Source organism: Epinephelus moara, chromosome 19, assembly GCF_006386435.1.
Source record: "Epinephelus moara isolate mb chromosome 19, YSFRI_EMoa_1.0, whole genome shotgun sequence".
Lineage (NCBI taxonomy): Eukaryota > Metazoa > Chordata > Actinopteri > Perciformes > Serranidae > Epinephelus > Epinephelus moara.
In genome coordinates this window covers 39593279-39613759 of record NC_065524.1, presented here as the reverse complement: position 1 = coordinate 39613759, position 20481 = coordinate 39593279, and the positions used below count along the sequence as shown (strand labels likewise).

General features: G+C 41.5%; 3 protein-coding genes across 5 annotated transcripts in view; 2 read left to right on the top strand and 1 right to left on the bottom strand.

Annotated features, from left to right (window-relative positions):
• LOC126406817 (acidic leucine-rich nuclear phosphoprotein 32 family member B-like) overlaps positions 1 to 2851 on the top strand; it is an 8562-nt gene extending 5711 nt beyond the window's left edge. Inside the window, exon 3 of the mRNA XM_050071332.1 lies at positions 1808 to 2851. Within this exon, the coding sequence (XP_049927289.1) occupies positions 1808 to 1860 (53 nt within the window). The 3' untranslated portion in view covers positions 1861 to 2851. The remainder of the gene's footprint in view (positions 1 to 1807) is intronic.
• Positions 2146 to 17692, bottom strand: shld2 (shieldin complex subunit 2). 3 transcript variants are annotated; one of them, XM_050071286.1, is made up of 12 exons: positions 17550 to 17679; positions 13439 to 13490; positions 12534 to 12714; positions 10503 to 11422; positions 9647 to 9797; positions 8999 to 9106; positions 8722 to 8916; positions 7867 to 8013; positions 6888 to 7094; positions 6010 to 6253; positions 5725 to 5840; positions 2146 to 5548 (listed from the first exon to the last, which is right to left on the bottom strand). In XM_050071286.1, exons 3-12 carry the CDS (start codon positions 12694 to 12696, stop codon positions 5376 to 5378), a joined length of 2424 nt encoding a protein of 807 aa, XP_049927243.1. In that variant the 5' UTR covers positions 12697 to 12714; positions 13439 to 13490; positions 17550 to 17679; the 3' UTR covers positions 2146 to 5375. The 3 variants fall into 3 exon arrangements, with proteins under 3 accessions (XP_049927243.1, XP_049927244.1, XP_049927245.1); XM_050071287.1 differs by lacking the exon at positions 13439 to 13490 and having other exon boundaries at positions 17550 to 17692; XM_050071288.1 differs by lacking the exon at positions 7867 to 8013.
• The window catches only part of LOC126406792 (glutamate dehydrogenase, mitochondrial), a 24773-nt gene continuing 21623 nt past the window's right edge, over positions 17332 to 20481 (top strand). Inside the window, exon 1 of the mRNA XM_050071294.1 lies at positions 17332 to 17938. Within this exon, the coding sequence (XP_049927251.1) occupies positions 17521 to 17938 (418 nt within the window). The 5' untranslated portion in view covers positions 17332 to 17520. The remainder of the gene's footprint in view (positions 17939 to 20481) is intronic.

Below are 20481 nucleotides of genomic sequence, written 5' to 3'. Positions count from 1 at the left end.
ACTCTCATTATGCCTTTGCGCGGCACATTTAAGGGCGAGGAGAGGGGCTCATTTGATTGGTGTGATGTGTGTAAAACCCACTCCACGCCTTCTCTCCTCCCTCTTTCCGACTTGCGCAGGTAGGAGGGACGGAGGTGGGAAAGAGGAGTAGCTGCGCCAGGCGCACGTTGTGCCAAACCTACAAAATCCGCCTGGCCACACCCAGTTGGCGAAGCGCAGGTGCGCTGCGCCCGGTCTGCGAAACTAGAGCCCAAGATGTTTGAATCATTTCATGGTTTCAGCTTCACAACCTTCGCCTTTGAATAATGTCAATAATTGTAGTGTAATAATGATGATGCTGAGCGTCCCAGCTGGTCACCAGGAAATGAAACACTTGATGATCAAAATAAAAGCCCAGAACTCCTCTTTAATATGTTTAACACGTGTCCCCTCACAAGTTAAAAGAAACCTTCACCTACGTATCATATCATTTATATATGACTTACATTTGTGCGATCGACTCTGGTGGGTCACGGTCACACTGCCAGGACCAACGTTCTGTCCCCGTCCCCTCGTTTACACTGAGCCTTTAACTGCGTCTTGCTGATTATACTGAGGTACTTTTACTGAGGCAACATTTTCAACACTGAAGTGAAGGATCTGAATACCTCCTCCTCCTCCACTGATGCACAGTACACACACATACATGCGCCAATGAGCACGGGTGTGTCATTATATTGTTCATGGTAATATATATCGTACTGTGATTAAAATTTGTTTATCAGGAATAGTTACTGTAAAAGAAACACAGCAACATGTGAGGATCTGATTCAGCTCAGGGGACAGTACTCAAGTTTCCAGCTCAGATTTAAACAAACATTCAGTCGGGTTTTATTTTGATGATTTTCTGGAGGCTCATGTTGTGTGAATATGAATATGACATCAGTCCGTCCAGGATGTTCTGATGTTGCGATCACAAGTGACACAAATTCAGCCAATCCCTGTGAATTCTATGCAACCTTTTCCAATTTTTTCCAGTCGCTGTAACTGAAGCACAAACTTGACTGTTTAAAACGGGTAAAATATAATTTTTTGTAGAATTGCATGCAGCGTGTTGATTGGCTCAGCCGCCCTCTCTGTGTTTATCATGCTGCAGGAGTCTGATATTCACTGTACTGTACAGTGACAGGGCTAACTGTTAGCATCACATGGCTAACATTACCTCATGGTTATTGATGGTTTTAGGGACATAGTCAAGCTGTTGTGGTGTAAGATGTTAACCACTGCTGCGAGGCTTCTACCACATTGGCACAGTGTGATGAGTAGTCATGAGATCATGTTATGCTGTGTTAGCTCGTGCTAACTGGGCAGAGAGAGCAGGAGGTGGTTCTTCAGCGTTGTGTCAAACGGCAGCAACAGCTGATCAGTTGCGTTTACGAGAATGGGATGGACAGACGCACAGACAACTCGACAACATAATGCCTCCGGCTACGGCTACTGCCAGTGTGGAGGCATAAAAAATATTTTTAAACATCGCAATATGCATCACGATTTTATAGAAAAGCTGGTTTGAAATCAATCAATGTGAAATCTGTGTTACTGTAACTAATATATCTGCACAGCTGATTGGTGCCATGAATTCACTACAGAAGAAGAAGAGCTGATCTAAAGAGCTCCAGTTAAAGTTAAAATGATGGAAATTTCACATTTCTTTATCATTCATGTATATATGTTTGTATGTCATCTTTGTAAAAGGTCTACGAGGCATATACGACTGTGCAGGTCAAAATAAATCAGACAGTAATCACTGACTTTTGTTCTGTTTTAGATTTGTTCAATGATCTGATGAACGTGGCTGAAGAAACGTCTAAAGGGGACTAAACCACATCCTGACCTCCGAGACAAACGAAGATTTCACCAAAGACTCTAAAAATCTGTTTTTCATTACATTTAATGCTCGTTACTCAGCTTCAACATGCTGGCTTCACAAAGTCAGAGGCTGCAGTGACGTCTTCTGTCTGTTAGTTTACCCTGAAGTTCCATTCACTCTGTACGCAGCGCATAATATCTTCTGTTAAAATACACTGTATTTGCTTGTCAATGCCTTAAAGGGATAGTTCAACATTCATTCATTCATTCATTTTCCCTAAGCGCTTATCCTGTTGAGGGTCGGGGGGGGTGGAGCCTATCCCAGCTGACACTGGGTGAGAGGCAGGGTTCACTGGATTTATGACGGGGTCACCTTAGCTTAGCATAAAGTGTAGAAACAAGGGGAAACAGTTAGCCTAGCTCAGTCCAAAGTGAAAGAATACAGCTACCAACACCCCTGAAGCTCACTGATGAACATCTTTGTTTATCAGGACACGTACTTCATCTCCTAAAGCTAAGCTAACCTCGTCATGACTCCAGTTCTGTCCTTTATATTTACTTTCCTAACTTCACAAAATGTTGAACTATCCCTCAACTTATATCCAAAGTTGTGTGAGTTGATCGTAGTGAGCGTACAGTGACAGCTCAGCATGCTACATCACCCTCAATATTTATTGATTGATTAACTTAACTGATTTGTATCGTGGGCAAAAACCTAAAACTGAAAACTGCCAGTAACTTGATTTCTACAGGTTTTCCATGTTGATATTAAATGTTTAAAGTTCACATGCTTTTTAAGCACACATGAGGTTTACTTTGCCAAATTTTGAGGTACTAATGTAAAATTTTGAAGTAATGGGTTAAAAAATTTTCAGGGACACTTGTGTTTCTAGTAAATTACATAAAATGAAGTGATTTAATCAGATCAACAAGTAAATTTGATGTATATTTTAATTGTGGTGATATATAATGAATAGTTTATGTCAAAACGCATTTAAAGCTGTGATTTTGTATTGATTCTGTTATTTAAGAGAAAATATTCTTTAAGACTGATCACAGATTTTTCTGAACCAAACATAAATACCAGTTTTCAAATCCACATTTACTGGTGAACAAAATTACCATATTTTTACACTTTCATTTTTAGTACAAAAGAAATCAAAAGATCAAGAATATAAATGTGTTTACAGATGATTACCTCTTTTATTAATATGACACACGGACGCATGTTTAGAGTTGTCAAAATGTTTTTATGATATTCTGAAATCCAATGACCTCCAATCAGTCCGTAGGAGATGGTGGAAATTATTTCTACAAATACTTGATGGTTGACAAGATTATTGATACCTGAGCTGCAAAATTAGCTTCAATAGGAGGCAAGTCAGTGTGTAAACACAGACGACTCTCAGTTCAGATTTGGTTTATTGACAGCTGACCATCTTCTAAGCCAGTCAACCTTACCTCTCTCATATTGGGACATAATGCAGTTTACATTGAAAACAGTGGCAGATTTACCATTTAAATCCTCAGTGTCTCAATTCTAGCTGGTGAGTTTTGTGAAATAACAACTCTTGTTGGCAGATTTGATCATCTGTAGCCATGATTTTAGATTAGCTGAACATAAACTTTGATTTATTTTTTGGCACTTTGCCTTTATTTGACAATTCATACAGACACAGACGGAAGAGGAGGGTAGAGAGAGGGGAAATGCAACACAGGTCTACAGCTGGAAATCAAACTGTGGATGTAGCCGTCATGTGGTATAGTCCACCTGAAAGCAATATAAAGCTGTGGGCTAATGGGCATGTAGCTATTTCCATGTTTCAGATGATACGTCATGTTTGTAGTCGACCAATGAAGATGAGTTTACATATCACCTTGGGTTCGTCCTTCACCTTCTCAAAATGATCCCACACTTTGGATTTCCTGCCCGACATGTTATTAACTAGCCTGTGGAATAACCGCAGGTACCAGCCCTGGAGATTAACCTGACTCCTGTCTGACTGCTGAGCGTGGACACTTCCTGTGTCTGTCCTTTCAAAGTAAAGTCACACATGCTCCAGTCATATAGGTTTGGATTTATTTTGACGAGGTGCAGCTCCTGATAGAGTTTCATGTTTGTTTGTTTGTTTTTTCTGTGACTGAGAGACCAATGAAATCTTGATGACTAATGACCTTTCTGGTCGACTAACGTTTGGTCGACTGTTAGTATGGTTCTCACCTTCCGAGGCTCTGCGTGATCCCAGAAAAAGTTTTTGAATGGTGTTAAGAAGACTTTGACGAATACCGAACGAAAAACACCAAAAAACTTTATCAAAATTCCTGAGCAGTGTTATCAAAGTGTCTTGTATCCATTTATGGGCTGATGGAAATCAAAACACAATTATTTTCACTAAAGTGTTAATGAACAAAGAATTTTCTAGATGATCATCCTATGAGGGCTTGGAACTGTCTTTCGTTTGGCTTCTTTCAAAGTCTGTTTGCACTTTGAGGTTGTCATTTAATAGAAAACTTTTTCTGGAACCATGAAGCATTTTCAAACCAAACAGTTCAGGGGAGCTTCCCTGAGAACTACGTACTTTAATTTCTGTGGAGCGCTGGAGTAACGTAATCCGAGCGGTGGTCAGTGTAGCAATGTTACTTTCGCTTTGACATATTTGCTCAGTAAAGTCTGGACTTCACTGTCCGTTTTTTGCAACGACCTGTTGCTCATGTTTTGTGTTCTCCGTTGTTTACACGGCTAACATGTTTTTTTAAATGGCGGTTGCTGGTGCATCCTTTGCTGTGTTTGACCAGTCAACGTACACCTATGTCACTCAGGTTCCTCTCGTGCTCGAAGGGTACCTGCTCTGATGCAAGAGCTAAAAAAGTCCCTCAAATCGGCGTTCTTAGAACTACGATCATTCCTTGTTCTGACGGTGCTGACAGAACAAACAGGTTTCTTAGAGCTATGAAAAAGTTCTTCCTCTCCTGAGGTGAGTACTGCATCACATTTTATTGTTTTTGAGTGACCTTTACCTTTAACCGAGCTCACTAGCTGATCACGCGAACTTCAGCTCCATGAATTGATTCATGACTCTTTAACCCCACAAACTGATGTTGTTAGCTAATGACCGCCTCCTTGTCCTTATAGGTTGGCTGGTCATGCTAAAATCAGCAGCTCACAATAGAGCAGATAAACACAGTGTTTAATTCATTTCTTACATTTTCCTCTTGTGGTTTAGGGAAGAGTTAAAAAGAAAAGTTCACCACCCTCTGAACTCTTGAAAAGCACTCTTGCTCCACAACGTGTATGGACACAATGCAAAGCTTGACTGGGATTGGGCAACTGGTGTTTGAGGGAGGGGTTAACAATAAAAAAAAATCTGAACTGAATCAGGCTTTATGAACCTGATACATAAAAAACCTGGACCAGGTCCTGATCCCGATCCCACTGATGAGCTCAATCCCAACATCCTGTATCAGATCTAACCAGTCCACACTGAGGCAGCTGGGATCTGGTCTGGGTGTTTGTCATACGCAGTCCATCAGCTGGGGAACTGAAGGTCCAGCAATGTGAAGTCCTGACTGATGGGGACACTGTTTTCGTCACACAGGAAGTTGCTCTGGACAGTGATGATGAAGGTTTTTCTTGGGAGGGAGAGGAGGGTCTGGATCCTCTCTGCTGCCACCTGGATGTGCTTCACCTCTGAGCCCGGAGCTGAGGGACACAAATTAGAAAGACCCTATGAACTCGGGACTCGTTCAGAATCATCCCGACCCCCTAGGCTGTGGTTCACGGTCGGCGCCGCAATATGTTTGTAAATCTAAACATCATGTGAAGCCAACAAAGTTTTACTGAGTTGAATCATGACTGACAGGAAGTTTCTGTCCCACCTGAGCTCTTGTGGAGTTTATCAGGCGGAGCTTCGAGGATCTTCTGCAGCGGAACAGGAGGAACCTGAACACACACCTGCCTGTTGGCCCGCCCACTCACTCTCAGCACACCTGGCCTGAAACGAAGACACAAAATAATTAAATTAATTAACACAACACACAAGATGAAAATAAGAAACATTAAAAAAAAAGATCAGTTACTGTACTACAGTACAACTGATTAAAAAATTAAATGTAAAAATAAAAGCTTTCAATAATATGGTCTAAAAAGTCTCAGCGATGTACCTATAGTAGCGGCGTACGGCGGTGTGGGGCAGGCAGGGGTAACAGGGGCTGTAGATGCCGTTGGTGTCTGTATCGAGCTCAGCAGAGCAGCGACCGCAGCCAGTGTAGGTGATGTCACCGTTCAGTGCTGCCAGGATATCATCCAGCGGTGTGGCGCTGTCCAGGACTGGCTGAGGTGCATTCTGGGAAGGTGGAGAATCCTTAAAGTGGAAGGCGGTGATCTTTACTCTTAGCTCCACGTCACCTGGTGAAGGAGACAGCAAAACCTTTCTCTCAGATGCTGTTTGAATTTGCTGTCATGTTAACATTTTTACCACAAGCCTATAATTTACCCGTGGTGTACCTCAGGGTCCAAGTTTAGGTCCTCTACTGTTTAACACATGTAAGCAGCTCTGATATACTCAATGCCTCAGAATTTAATTTTAGGGCCTAGACATTTCATCACACTGTGAAATTTTGTTTTGAGTGTGGTGTTCCTCAAGGCACAGTTTTAGGGCCTATATAGTTTATAATAAGCTTGCGGCGTGGTTCTAGGAATGGCAGTGTCAGTCTGCCGGTCAGTCCACTTTGGTTCTGACTGAAATAAACAACAACTATGGAACCGATTCCCATGAAATTTAAATCAGGCATTTGTGGTGCCCAAAGAATTAATCTTATAACTTGATCGATCCTGTTCACCCCCACCAGGTTGACATTTGTGGGTTTGTGGAGTGAAGATCTCTCCACCATGCCACCACTTTGGTGCCGACCATCACCAGTCCAACTACACCACCACTTTGAAATAACTGGACTACTGGAGTTCATTACAGCTCTGGAAAAGTGCCCCAGACAATTTTTCTGACCTTTGCAATGTTTATTTCAAGTTTGCCTGCACTCACCACTGTATTTCTGAGACAGCAGGGTGTCGAGGTCCAGCTCCAGACTGCTCCTTCCTACTCGAACTGTTCGTGGTTGGAGAAAGTCCTGCACCCGCCGCGTGGCGGGGTCCAGAGGCCTGACAGAGCTCCAGGGAGTGGAGTGCAGCTCAGGGAGGTCAGAGTTCAAACTCTCCCTCACCAGGAGGATGTGGAAGTCCCAGACAGTCGCTGAAGGAGATGGACAATTTATTAAATTTTTTTTTTTTTTTTTTGTCTGATTTGGGTGAGCCATAAAGGTAAGTGTCCTCACACAAATACATGTGTAGACCCTTTTAGGGCCAGTGTCATAATGACATCATGTTATCAGCTGGAGGTGCAGCTGCCTCTCTCCCACAGGGCTGTAGGCTACATAGGAATGTTAAAATGTGTTTGTCTTGTTGTGTTATTGGGAGCCAGAATAGAGTCAGTTAAAATGTGTTTGTCTTGTTGTGTTATTGGGAGCCAGAATAGAGTCATGGCTCAAAACCAGCCGCCACTGCCCGTCAACAATAACAAAGACAACTACGGTTAAATGTGATAAGACCAAAGGACTGGACGGAGGCCATCATCAAAAATGCTCACATGTGCAGCGCACACTTCATATCAGGTTAGGGAAAAAGTATTTCCTGTTGTAGGGATGAATAAGGTTATGTGTATTAAGGGTTATCATGTCCACCTCATCAGAAACTGGGGAGGGATTAAGAGGAAGATTGGATTTCTCTGCAACGCTAACTTTTTAGCACATTAGATTAGCACTCCCACACTCAGACTGAGTATTTCTGAACGCACTACTCACATCATCTTCCTCCGTTGTCTTAAACAAACCAACAAAACTTGCTAGCTACCATTAGCTAATGTCTGTAGAGAATTGTTTTGCCTCCAGCTAAGCGCCGCCCACCAAAAAACATACTGTTTACTAATAGTGAAAGGGTCTATGGTAAACCTGTTTTTGTTTGTGTACCTTTGTCTCTGTTGAAGCGAGGCAGCCACTTCACAGCTGCTCCCCACAGCAGTAGCGCCCCCTGCTGACCATCCGGCTGCTCCACAGTCAGAACGGCCTGCAGCTGAACAGCCGACCTGCAGCGAGACTCAGCCTCACTCCGCCACGCTAACAAACATCCATTAGATTAATCTCATCTTCAAATGTAAAACAACCAAATCAACAAATACATTTTACAGGACAAACGGTGTGCCACAGGGATCAATCCTGGGACCACTGTTGTTTGAATTTCATATAAATAATATTGATCCCAATCTTCTGTTTACAAATGTCTGTTTCTTTGCTGATGATACTGTTATTGATCGCACTCTTTCCCCACAAATTCAGGCTCCCTCTCAGTTTTTACCCCCGCCCAAAAATAGTGATTTAAGCTTGTCTTGACGGCTGATGGAACCATGACAAATTCTAAGTTTCTTCTGAAAAATATTTAGGATTTTTTCCTGCTGACATAATTTTATTTCTGCCCCATATCTAACATCTTGTGGTTTGTATTCTGCTGAAATTAACTGTAATTATTCTCTAATTAGGTCTTCCTGTCCTGTCCACAAGTTTTTATAATAACAGTAAAGAGGTGCGCTTTCGTCTCAAAGTTGAAACACTGTCAGCAGCATTTTAATCAGATGTCCAAGCCAGGGACAACAAACCAGACACAGCAGATAAACAACAACATTTTCTTACCCATAATGCTGCTGTGTTATCTTCAAACTAAAGGGGTTTACTGCTGTTAACTAGCTGAGTTCAGCATCTCCTTGTTTGTCCTGATGACTCAGGTGAGTCTGATGTCCACTAACGCTCTGTACCTGTGACCAAACTCACCTGTGCTGATGTGTGTATGAGTGACGCGCAGCAGGGCATGGACCAGAGTGTTGACCCTTAGTGACGTCAGGGTGGCGTAGGGGAGGCGGTTCAGGTCCTGAGGGGGGCGGAGGTTTGAAGACACCAGCAGGGGGCGCCGCTCCCGAAGAAAGCCACATAGAGAGCTGAGAGTGCGAGCGTTAACATGCTGAGGAGCTGCAGAGAGAGACAGAGAGCTGGTTGAAGCAGAGGTCAGGAGAAAGGCCACTGATTGGTCACAGGTGGGGTTCAGTCGTACCTGGTGGTGAGGCGGAGGCAGTGATCTGTCCCAGGTTGAGCAGTTTGCTGCTGAAGGTCGACTGCAGCACCGTCTCCCCTCTCCACCTGTCTTCATTCACCTGCAGTCCTGATCAGAGACGACAGGGAAACAATAATCTGCATCATGAAACGGGTGGAGCTGGAAGCTTGGTGACATGGTGACTATCTGTAGGTTGCTCAGTGAATGAGCAGCAGTTTTCTCTCCTAACCTAGATTTGGAACATCAGTGCGTTCTCATTAAATGTGTTTAAGGTTCAGCAACACTATAATTGTCGACTGGTGGGTTGGAGCTGGTGAATTTCTTGTGAAATGATGAAATCTGACGTAGAAAGGAAGGTTTGTAAAACAGTTTGAAGGTTTATCAGACACAAAATCACCTCACAGGTTTATAAGACTTAAAACACACTTAAATCACAATACAGACATTCACAGACCGACGGGAAGTCATTCACAGTGCTGCATTTGGTTGTTGCATGAAAAGTGACAGAATTAGTTTCCTACGTTTAAACTTCACAGCTGACCAATCACAGCGTTAAGTGGGCGTGGCCGTTGGGTTGTGCATCGTTACACAATTGTCAGAAATCGTCGCCATCATCAGTCCCAAAACGACTTGAGTGTATTTCTGTACCTGTGATGAGCAGAATGTCTCCAGGACTGACGGTCAATGCCCAGAACGCCGCCCGCCGCCACAGCACCACCTTCATCTCAACACCTGATTGGTCCATCACCACGATGGATGCCAGAGGAACGGAGGTCCCTGCCGCCGGCCCGGACCTAACCTTAAATCCAACAAATCAAAGTGTTAACTTCAACATTAAATAATTTATTACAGGATTTCTGAGCACTTCCTGCGCACATTTTCTTTGCCGATTTACCACTTTTGTCCAGACTGAATATCTCAACATCTACGGGACAGATTGGCGCAAACGATTTGTACAGACATTCATATTCCACAGAGGACGAATCCTACTGACTTTTGTGATCCCCCAACTTTTCCTTTAGCGCCACCAGCAGGGTGACGTTTGTGGTTGAGTGAAACATCCCAACAATTGACGGATGTATTGTGATGAAATGTGGTTCATCGTTCATGCTCCCCTCAGGATGAACTGTAAGAACTTTAATGATCCTCTGACTTTTCATCTCGCGCCATCATCAGGTTGACATTTTAATGTGTCCAATACCTGCAAAACTGATGACATCACATCAGCCTTAGCTGGACTCTGTGTTTACTGATAATATGCTAAAGCTAGTATGCTAATATACAACAATAAGATGTCAACATTATACCTGCGTAACATCTGCATGTTAGCATCGTCATTTATTAGCAGCTGGAGAACGTGGTTGAATGTTCTCATAATAAGACATGATAATCTTTCTTAAAACGATATTGTTAAAAAAAAGTTTGACGTATGAAATCGTCTTCTTCACATAATTCTGGTTTTATTAGATCACGATAGACGATACGTCTTAACGTCTCCACTCACCTTGACCTCCTTCAGGTGGCAGGGATGGACGACCGCCACCAGAACTGAGTACCGAACACCTCGTTTGTCACAGCGGATCAGAAGTGTGGTGGGACCTTGAAGCCCGGCGGCGGTGGTGGTGGCGGCAGTAGTGGCTGTGCTGTCGGTCGACACCGCAGATGCTTCAAGGTTTTCTGAGATTCGAGCTTTCTTGAGATCGGGGGATTTAGACGGGGAGTCTTGAGTGGTCTGCTGCTCAGCCTCCTGGGAGCAGAGCACTCCGTCTGTGGTGGCCTCGATAACGACACCTCCTTCCTGCACCCTCGGGGTCAGGCAGGGTTGGCTGAAGAGTTCGGCGGAGGCTTCGGGTGATGGGATTACTGGGCTGAAGAGCTCTGGGGTGCTGGAGGAGACAGATGGAGGACTTTTGGTATGTTTGGGTGGGGTTCGGGGAGGCGGGGATTTCTCAGGGCTGGTTGCTGACTGGACGCCACACCTGCCTCTCAGGATTAATGCCTGACTCAGAGTCCAAGTGGCGAGGTAGTGAGTCTGGGCGGACAGAGGAGGGTCGGCTGGTGACGACTGATGTGGAGGTTCAGGTTCTGGTTTCTGTGGTTCTGACTGAGCTGCAGGGAAACAGCTGTCCAGATACTCGAGGACTGAAGACGAACACTGAACTTCCTGTTCGGGATTCGTCTCTTCATCTCCAATCTCTGCAGGTCTGTGATCATCAGAGCGGAGATCTTCTTGATCTGTGTTCGCTACCAGCGCTCGTTCTTCCTGTCCTCGTGATGCCTTCGTGGTCCAATCAGCTTTAGAGGAAGAGACATCCTGATCAGCGTTTGGTTCATCATCCTGGCTTTGTAAACTGGGCTTAGATTGATCAGCTTCTACGTCCTCATGGCTGACTCTTTCCTCCACCAGACGATTTCCAGCCTCGTCTGAAAGATGAGAAAATAATTTGTATTTTTCACCTTCATTTTGGAAAACACACATATTTACCTTCTCGCTAAGAGTCAGGGTCGATTCACATGCGTTTTTTGCACCCACAAAACTAATGTTGTAAATGTCAACGTGCGGAAGGTGTGTTCAAAAGCAAAAGAGACACGTTAGCTGCACGCAAGTGTTCCCAAGCACCCGTTTTTCAGGACACGTAGGCTGCACCCCGAGATCAAAGAACATTCAACTAACAGAACAACCAATCACAGACAGCAAATATCTGTCCTTTCTCCAAAGTCATCACTGCAGTGCAGAGCTACCCAGGGCTGAACATCTGTCCCACGGACGACATATGAGGTCTAACACTAGCACGTTCTCATCAGAAGTCGTCACATGCCGCCGCTTCGTCAGTTGCCTTTCACATTTATCTATTAAGTATCCTCCTACGTCTGCTGCTGACGTTCCAAGACGCCGCAACCAGTGCCGGAACATCAACAAAAGCACATGGTTAGGTTTAGAAATAAACATCATGGTTTGGCTCTATGTTCATCCGGGAAGCAAAGAGAGGGCTCATGGGTGAGAGACTGGGGTGTGTTGGACCCGTCCACTGTCCCTACTGTCCACCGTAGAGGGAATTCCAACTCCTTACGTTTCGCCGTTATCGGTGGCATTTCAACCTGACGTCATCCAGCAGTGTATCATAACACTGTGAAAGGTTACGTTTGGCTGTGTTACAAACTGATATCACCCAGAGGCGTGTCATACCGCTGTGAAAGGTGGCTTTTGGCATTGGTGTCTGACGCTGCGATCACTGACAAAGCCATGCTTTTCGATGCTTTTTCAAGGTCTGCTGATACACACTTAAAAAACAGCTGGAAGAAGATCGGCCCTGAACTCAGGATTTCTACGATACGCTGCTGGTTCTGACGAATTCTGCACAATTAAAAAAGAAGCAATGTACTTTAATGTCTTGACTGTTCTTGGGTGCTTTTATGTTTTATATTTATTGGTTGAGTTACAACAAAAGACGACAGTCAACACTTAAAATACTTAAAATATACAAAAAAAGAATCTAATGATCTGACAAACTGTCTGTGTCCCTGAACGCCTCACCTGTAGCAGGCCTCAGACGTCCTTCCCGCCAGGTGAGCTCCAGGTGTCTCCAGTCGGCAGGTGGATGCTGGTCACTCTCCGCCCCAGCCTCAGACACCGAGGCTGGGGTGGAGGAGGGAGGAGGAGCCCCCAGGAAGACGTGGATCTTTGGCCGGTCACACATGTCGTCTGGACCGACGCTCTGTCACCGTGAAATAAACAAATAAACAATAACAACAATAAATGACGCTGTAAAGCTTCATTCAGACGTCATCATCATCAACTTGTTTCATAAATGACTCTGTGACTTTTAAGAAGGTCAGATGATGTCATACAGGAGATCAGTCCTGACTTTATCTTGTATTTAATTTTTAGAATCAGTTCTTTCATGTTTAATTTTAATTTGATTTGTTTTTGAATCCGTTTTTTTCCCCTATTTTGGATTTTAATTTCATCTATTATTTTATTCATTTTTATTTCATTTTGTTTATTTAGATTTTTTCTTCATACAGTTGATGTTTTCTGTGGTTTTCGATTCATCCTCTTCGTCTCTGTGGTTAAATAAAGATTCATTTCTAGTTCTCTTCAAATCAACGTGACCAATCATGACAGACTTTCTGTGGTTAATATAATACAAAGCTCAGCGTTAATTAATACACAGAAATGTGCAGCTCAGACACTGATCAGACTCCATAAGAAGAAATTAATTTCTGGGTTGTTTCCTTCATAGTTTCATGTTGTGAAGAAAACACTCAGATTCTTACACAACCATGACTCAGCAGAAAAACTCAGACAGATGTGTTTCACAGCTGGAAACAATCAGACCAGGTGGAGCCGCTGAGTCGCCGCTGCTCCACCAATCAGACGGCAGGATGCTGAGGGAGGGTCAGCTCATATGGGGGGGGGGGGTGCTGATCCAAACTAACCCTGACACCTGAACTGCTCCTGTCGTCCAATCAGAGGAAGGCTCTGTCCCATCTGTGAAAGAGTAATAACACTATATATAAAACCACTGCTGCTGCTGCTGCTGCTGAAGAACGACCTCACAAAATCCATTACATAATAATTAATAATAAATATTTTAACTGACTCACAATTTTTCAGGTATTTGACTTTAAACGTCCCTGATATTATTTATATATTCTACTGATATTATTTTGATATTTTCCTGAATTGTTTTAAGATATTTGACTGATATTTTCCAGGTACTTCATGTTTGTATATATTACTGATAATATTTCAAATATTTTAATCGTATTATTTGGGATATTTTTGCTGTTATTTTTATAGCTTTTACTGATATATTTCAGATACCTTACTGGTATTATTTTGAATTTTTTCCCTGACATTTTTGTATGTTTTGCTGATTCTCTGAGTACTTTCAGTCATTTCTTTTTTTTTATGTTTTACAGATTTTCTAAATATACAATTTTCCCATTGTTTGGATCCTTGTTGCATTTCAAATTATATTTAAGTGAAATATTTGAGTAAATATAGTTAAGTTATTTCCGACCTGTGTTTGTTGGTCATTAAAGAAGCAGCAGGTCTAAAGTGAGACTCATGAAACAGTTAAAGGACACTGTGAACTGTTCAACCTGTGTGAGAGTCACCTGTGATCCCTCCTCTGTGTGTGTGTGTGTGTGTGTGTGTGTGTGTGTGTGTGTGTGTGTGTGTGCTCAGTTACAGTTTCCTCCTGCAGCTGCTGCTGTCAGTCAGCAGAACCATCTGAGACGTGACTGGATCAGAGTTCCCATCTGGATCACGTCCACTTTACTATCTGACGTCTGAGAAACGTTTAATTCAACCTGCTGCAGATCCTCACTGATTTATCCTCTAACTTACTTTATCTTTTTAAACTGAACAATATAAACTGTGACGTCCTGCTCTGACGCCCCCGAGAGGCTGCACACTTCATTACAACATGAACACATGAATCATGTCTATCAGCACCACAGTGGAGACATTAAAAAACGGTTCATCTTATATTGTTCACACAATATTTCTTGAATTATTTATTTTTAATTTTTGGATACTAAATTCATATTTATGTGGATATTTACACATGTTTGGGATTTTTCCCGTCAACGTTTTCTTGATATTTCCCAGGTACTTTCTCTGATATCTTTTATATATATATTTTACTAATATTGTGCCTTCATTATTTGTGATATTTTCCAGGTATGATATCCATTTGATATATTTTACTATTATTGTACTTATATATATATATATATATATATATATTTTAAATACTTTCCTAACTTTAAAAAAAATATTTAATTCATATTTTCCAGGTAATCTCTCTGATATTTTTGTATATTTTATGAATATTTTCCCTTTATTATTTGTGTTTTCTTGACTTTTTTTTTTTTTTTAGTATTTTATTAATTCTCCCAGGTTCTGTCCCCGATGTGTTTTGGTGTGTTCTACTTGTTTCATTCTGGATATCTTCCTGACATTTTTTCCTGATATTTTTTCCTGATATTTTTTAAATATATCTTACTAGTATTGTTCTTATATTATTTGTGATCTTATTCTGACTTAAATATATTTTACTCATATTTTCCAGGTATATTCCCTGATATCCATTTAATATATTTTACTATGATTCTGCTTTTCTTCTTCTTCTTCTTTTTTAAATATTTTCCAAACTTTTTAGAAATAATTTACTCATATTTTCCAGGTAGTATGTTTGACTGATATTCTACTTTAGGCAATTCTGATATGGTTTGGAATATCTTTCTGACATTATCCAGATATTTGTTCAGATATTTGACTGATATTATTTTGAAGAAACAGACTTCATTCATATCTGAACACGATTTTACTCTCCTGACACATACAGTGAGTTTATTAGTGTGAGACACTGAGAGACGGACAGACCAACTGTCTCAGGACTCTAAGTTTAGACAAGAAGATATTTAAAACCTCCTCGTCTCACACACACACACACACACACACACACACACACACACACACACACACACACACACACACACACACACAGTGCTTTGCTTCAAAATGTAACTTTATATTTAGATTAAATAAATTAAGTTTCCTTTCTTTAAGTTTAGAAACTCTAAAACTAAACTGACTCTAATTTAGAGATAAAAATATATAAATACAGATTGTCAGGAGTCAGGTTTGAGGAGGGAACCTCCACAGGAAGTTAAATTCAACCTGGAAACAGTATTTGATTTCAAAATAAATGTCTTTCTTACTCTTTTTTTTTTTTTTTTTTTTAACTATACACATATATAAATGTTCCAGATCAGTTTCAGTGTTATTAAGTTATTTCAAATGATTAAAGTCCACTTCAGAAATAAGTTTTATTAAGAGTTATTATCCTGTATCATTCTTCAATTTTTATGCATTCAAATTTGTTTTATAATTTGTTTTATTCCATTTTGTTTTGTTTTGTTTTTTGGATTATTTTATTTTATGATTATTGTTTGAATATATGTTGGTTTATTTTTCCTCTGTTTGTTGAAAATATTTGGACTGGTTTGTCCACAATGACAAAGTCAAATAAACTCAAATCACTCAAATTATTGACATGATAATTATCATTTTTATAAAGTGATAAAACCTGTTGAAATGATGTGACTGTAGTTTGTATCAGTTTTTGTGCAAGCTACAAAAAGCCTGAGGCTCCTCAACCCCTGCTGTCATGTCCATGTCACTTCTATTTCTCTGCAGTTTGACACACTGAGGTCACAGGTCATTAGAGCGGAGTGGCCAAAATTTAAATATATTATCAAATTAGTAGAATCAGCTGAGTGATGACACACTATGAGTACATATTTCTTCTTGTCACTTTATCTTCATATAACTGTTTTACAACCTGTTGAAATCTCTGTATATGTATGTATCTGCTGAGGGATCATTGGTGCGGCGGTTTGATCCCCAGCTCCTCCAGTCCGCATGTCAGAGTATCCTTGGGCAAGATACTGAGCCCCAAAGTTCTCCTGATGGCTGCTCCATCAGTGTGTGAGTGTGTCACTGAGTAGCAGGTGACACCTTGTGTGGTAGTCTCGGCCACCTGTGTGTGAACGTGTGTGTGAATGGGTGAATGTGACATGGTGGAAAAGTGAGTGATCATAGAACCAGGAGAGCGTCATACAAGTGCAGTCCATTCTTAATATTTATCCCGCAGTATGTGCAGTTTATTCACTTTGAAATGATATATATATAATATACATCATTTTTATCTCTACATTTTATATTCTGCGCTATTTTTGTGTCAGTTTCATTTTTGTGATTTTCTTTTTATACACATTTAATTTAATTCTAAGCACATGTAAAGGAAGACTAAGGTTGAATGTTTTACAGATGATAACAAACAAACTACTGAATGGACACTCCAAATGTTTGTGTTTGTATAACGATAAAGAGAAAATAAATAAAATAAAACAAAGGAAATAATAATTATAACTGTATTACTAACTGAAGAAATGTTCAGTTTGTGTTGGGAAATATAAAATCTTAAAGTAAAAAACATCATCAATATATGCTTTTATTTTGAATGTCACAACCGGAAGTTCCGTGTGTACCTATTCTAGCTAGCTCGACGCTAGCTTAAACAACCAAAATATAACGGAAAAAGTGTTAAATCAGTTAAAAATGAACATGTCTGCCACGTGCTCTTCACTTTCTTTATCTCTGCGTCCTTTTCGCTTCATTTCCGGTGACGTACCGTCACGTATGTTCGGTACAAACACGTTTAAAACGGGTTTTAAAGCGCTAAACTTTAGCTCAGAGACGCGACTGTTCCGGGACGTTACTGCCGGTTAAAAAGGTCTCGTGTCGTTTAGTTTAAAAACAGCCGCACGTGCACACACACCCGCACGTGCACACGCTGTCACGCAGCAGGAAGGGGCGGCGGGAAGGAGGAGCCGCGGCTGCGGGACAACTTTTTGTATTCGCCGCTCCACTTCCTCGCCTTCCCCCGCACAGTCTCCAGCTCTGACCGAACTCAGCCGTCGGTAAACCCGCTGAAAACACCAAAATGTACCGGTACCTCGGAGAGCTTCTCACCCGGGGAGCTGGTAGCGTCCTGGCCTCGGGTGGCTCCGCCGCCGCCGCCGCCGCTGCTGACTCGGCGCTCCCGGCGACTGCGTCTCTGCTGCGGTACCGCAGCTACAGCCAGGCCGTGGACGGGCACGACGACCCGAACTTCTTCACCATGGTGGAGGGCTTCTTCGACCGGGGCGCCGCGATCGTGGAGGACCAGCTGGTGGAGAGCCTGAAGACCCGGGAGAGTCCCGAGATGAAGAGGAAGCGGGTCCGCGGGATCCTGAGGATCATCAAGCCGTGTAACCACGTCCTGAGCGTCAGCTTCCCCATCAAGAGAGACAACGGAGAGTGGGAGGTGATAGAGGGCTACCGGGCTCAGCACAGCCAGCACCGGACACCCTGCAAGGGAGGTGAGACCCGCACCGGGGCACGCGCTCTTAGATATGATGTCACAACCATATTATGGGATGTTTTAAAAACTGTCTGGGAAGTTAAACCAGCTCCAAGAAGTTACAGGAAGATCACAACAGTACTGCGGTATTGATTTATTTACATTAGAATCAGAAAGTCATATCCAGATGTCCTCATATGTTATCATTAAATATATCTGACAGATACCAGTAAAATGTACAACCCCCCCCCAAAAAAAAAATTCTAATAATCTAATATTAATAGATTATTTATATGAAAACTATCAGTATAATGTTCAAATAATTTGACAGGGAAAATCTTTGGAAACCATTTGTAAAATATCAGTAAAATATATGAAACATTTCAGTAAAATGTACAAAAAAAAATCAGAGAAAATGTCAGGAAAACATTTAGAATCTATATGAAAAACATCAATAAAATATATTTAAAAAATCAGGGAAAAATCTGAGCAAAACATTTATGAAATATCTGTAAAACATCTGTAAAGTATACAAAAGAAAATCAGGGAAAATCTCTCGAAACCATAAAATACTTGTAATGTTTAAGAAAAATATCAGTTACATGTACAGAAACTCAGGAAAATATTCATAAAATACCAGTAAAATATTTGATAAATATCAATAAATCATGCAGAAAAAACAGGGACAATCTCAGGAAAACATTTGTAACATTTTAGTAGGACATAAGCAAAAATGTTAAAAAAAAAAAAAACAGAGAAAATGTCAGCAAAATACCAGTAAAATGTTTTTAAACAATCAGGGAATCTCAGCAAAACATTCATAAAAGTATACAAAAAATGAGGGAAAATCTTTGGAAAACATTCCTAAAATACCAGTAAAATATATCATATGTAATATATGAAAAAAAATAGTAAATGTACAAAATAAAATCTGAGAAAATGTCAGGAAAACATTTATAAAATATCTGAAAAATATCAGTAAAGTGTACAGAAAACAGTGGAAAAATCTTTTGAAAACATTCATAGTAAAATAAATGTAAAATTTGTCCATAATATCCCCAAATTATTTCTAAAATATACATGACGTATCTTGTACACCAAGGAAAATAATAAAAAGATGAATAATTCATAATAATATGAGACACTGAGTCATAACTTGATATTTACCACGTCAGTGGTGGAAAATACATTTACTCAAGTGCTTCAGTACAGTTTTCAGTTACAGGTACTTTACATGAGTATTTTAATTTGATATAACTTTATACATGTGCTGCAGCACATGTTCAGTGATTTCCACTCTGAACTCCTCAGGTGATTTTATTGAAGTAACTGAGGCTCGAAGAGGAAACAGAAGATAATATTTTACATAAAAGCTCATATTGGAGAAACGACACTAAAATGAGTGTTCTTCCCTCACTCATTAAACATCTCTCGACCCTTCAGATTAACCTGGTGACCATTTGGAGGGGCCCCAACCAAAGGTTGGAAACCAATAACTCTCTAAAATGAACATGAAATAGCCTGAATCAGTCACAGGGGACGTTTTACTGCAGAACCAGGACTTTAACTTTGATAGTCAAGTACGTTTTGCCGCTCATACCTGTGTGTGCAGAGTTTTAACTGCAGTCAGGACTTTTAAATAAAGAATAAAGTCATTTTTAAATGAACGTATTAAAGATGTGAAGACACAGACAAGTGGCAAAGAGATCTAACATGATTGGTTGTTACTGTCTCGTGTGGTTTGTGTGTGTGTGTGTGTGTGTGTGTGTGTGTGTGTGTGTGTGTCCGGGTGATTGTGTATTGTGTGCAGCATTTACTCATGCTGATGGATCTGTACATGTTGAACGGATCGTCGGCAGGTTTAATGTGTTTGAAGGTGGTGAGGTTTCCTCCCCAGACAGGAATGCTGACAGTCCGGTCAGCTGCTTGTTTCTGCAGACTGTGTGTGTGTGTGTGTGTGTGTGTGTGTGTGTGTGTTCATCCTGACCTGTAGGTGTGTTTGTCCTGCTGGTGCAGTGTGTTCACCTCTCCTCTCTCTGCTTCCTGTTTCTCATTCTCACCACGGGTTTGTTGGGTTTGTTCACCCTGACATTCAGACTCAGGTGGTGAAAACATGCAGACAGACACACACACGGCGGAGTTTGGTCGTGGTCATGGAAGGATGTTGTTTAAACTCTGGTGCAGATACCTGACTGACCTGTTTTCTCTTGTTTTTCTGCTGCTGTATTGATACTTGTTATAGTAGCTGTATTGGTGGACGGCATGGTGGTGCAGTGGTTAGCATTGTTACCTCACAGTAGGAGGGTTCCTGGTTTGAACCCTGGGGTGGAGGAGCCCTTCAGTGTGAAGTTTGCATGTTCTCCCTGTGTCAGCGTGGGTTTCCTCCAGGTGCTCCGACATGTTCTCCCCGTGTCAGCGTGGGTTTCCTCCAGGTGCTCTGACATGTTCTCCCTGTGTCAGCGTGGGTTTCCTCCAGGTGCTCCGACATGTTCTCCCTTTGTCAGCGTGGGTTTCCTCCAGGTGCTCTGACATGTTCTTCCCGTGTCAGTGTGGGTTTCCTCC

Bases quoted from the DNA above. Each gene is read 5' to 3' on its own strand.
- shld2 (XM_050071287.1), bottom strand. From the start codon at position 12,696: ATGTGTGACCGGCCAAAGATCCACGTCTTCCTGGGGGCTCCTCCTCCC. The intron at 9,107-9,646 runs GTACAGAAATAC...GTCTCTGATCAG, and splicing joins AGACATTCTGCTCATCACAG to GACTGCAGGTGAATGAAGAC. The intron at 8,917-8,998 runs GTACGACTGAAC...CTCTCTCTGCAG, and splicing joins TGCCTCCGCCTCACCACCAG to CTCCTCAGCATGTTAACGCT.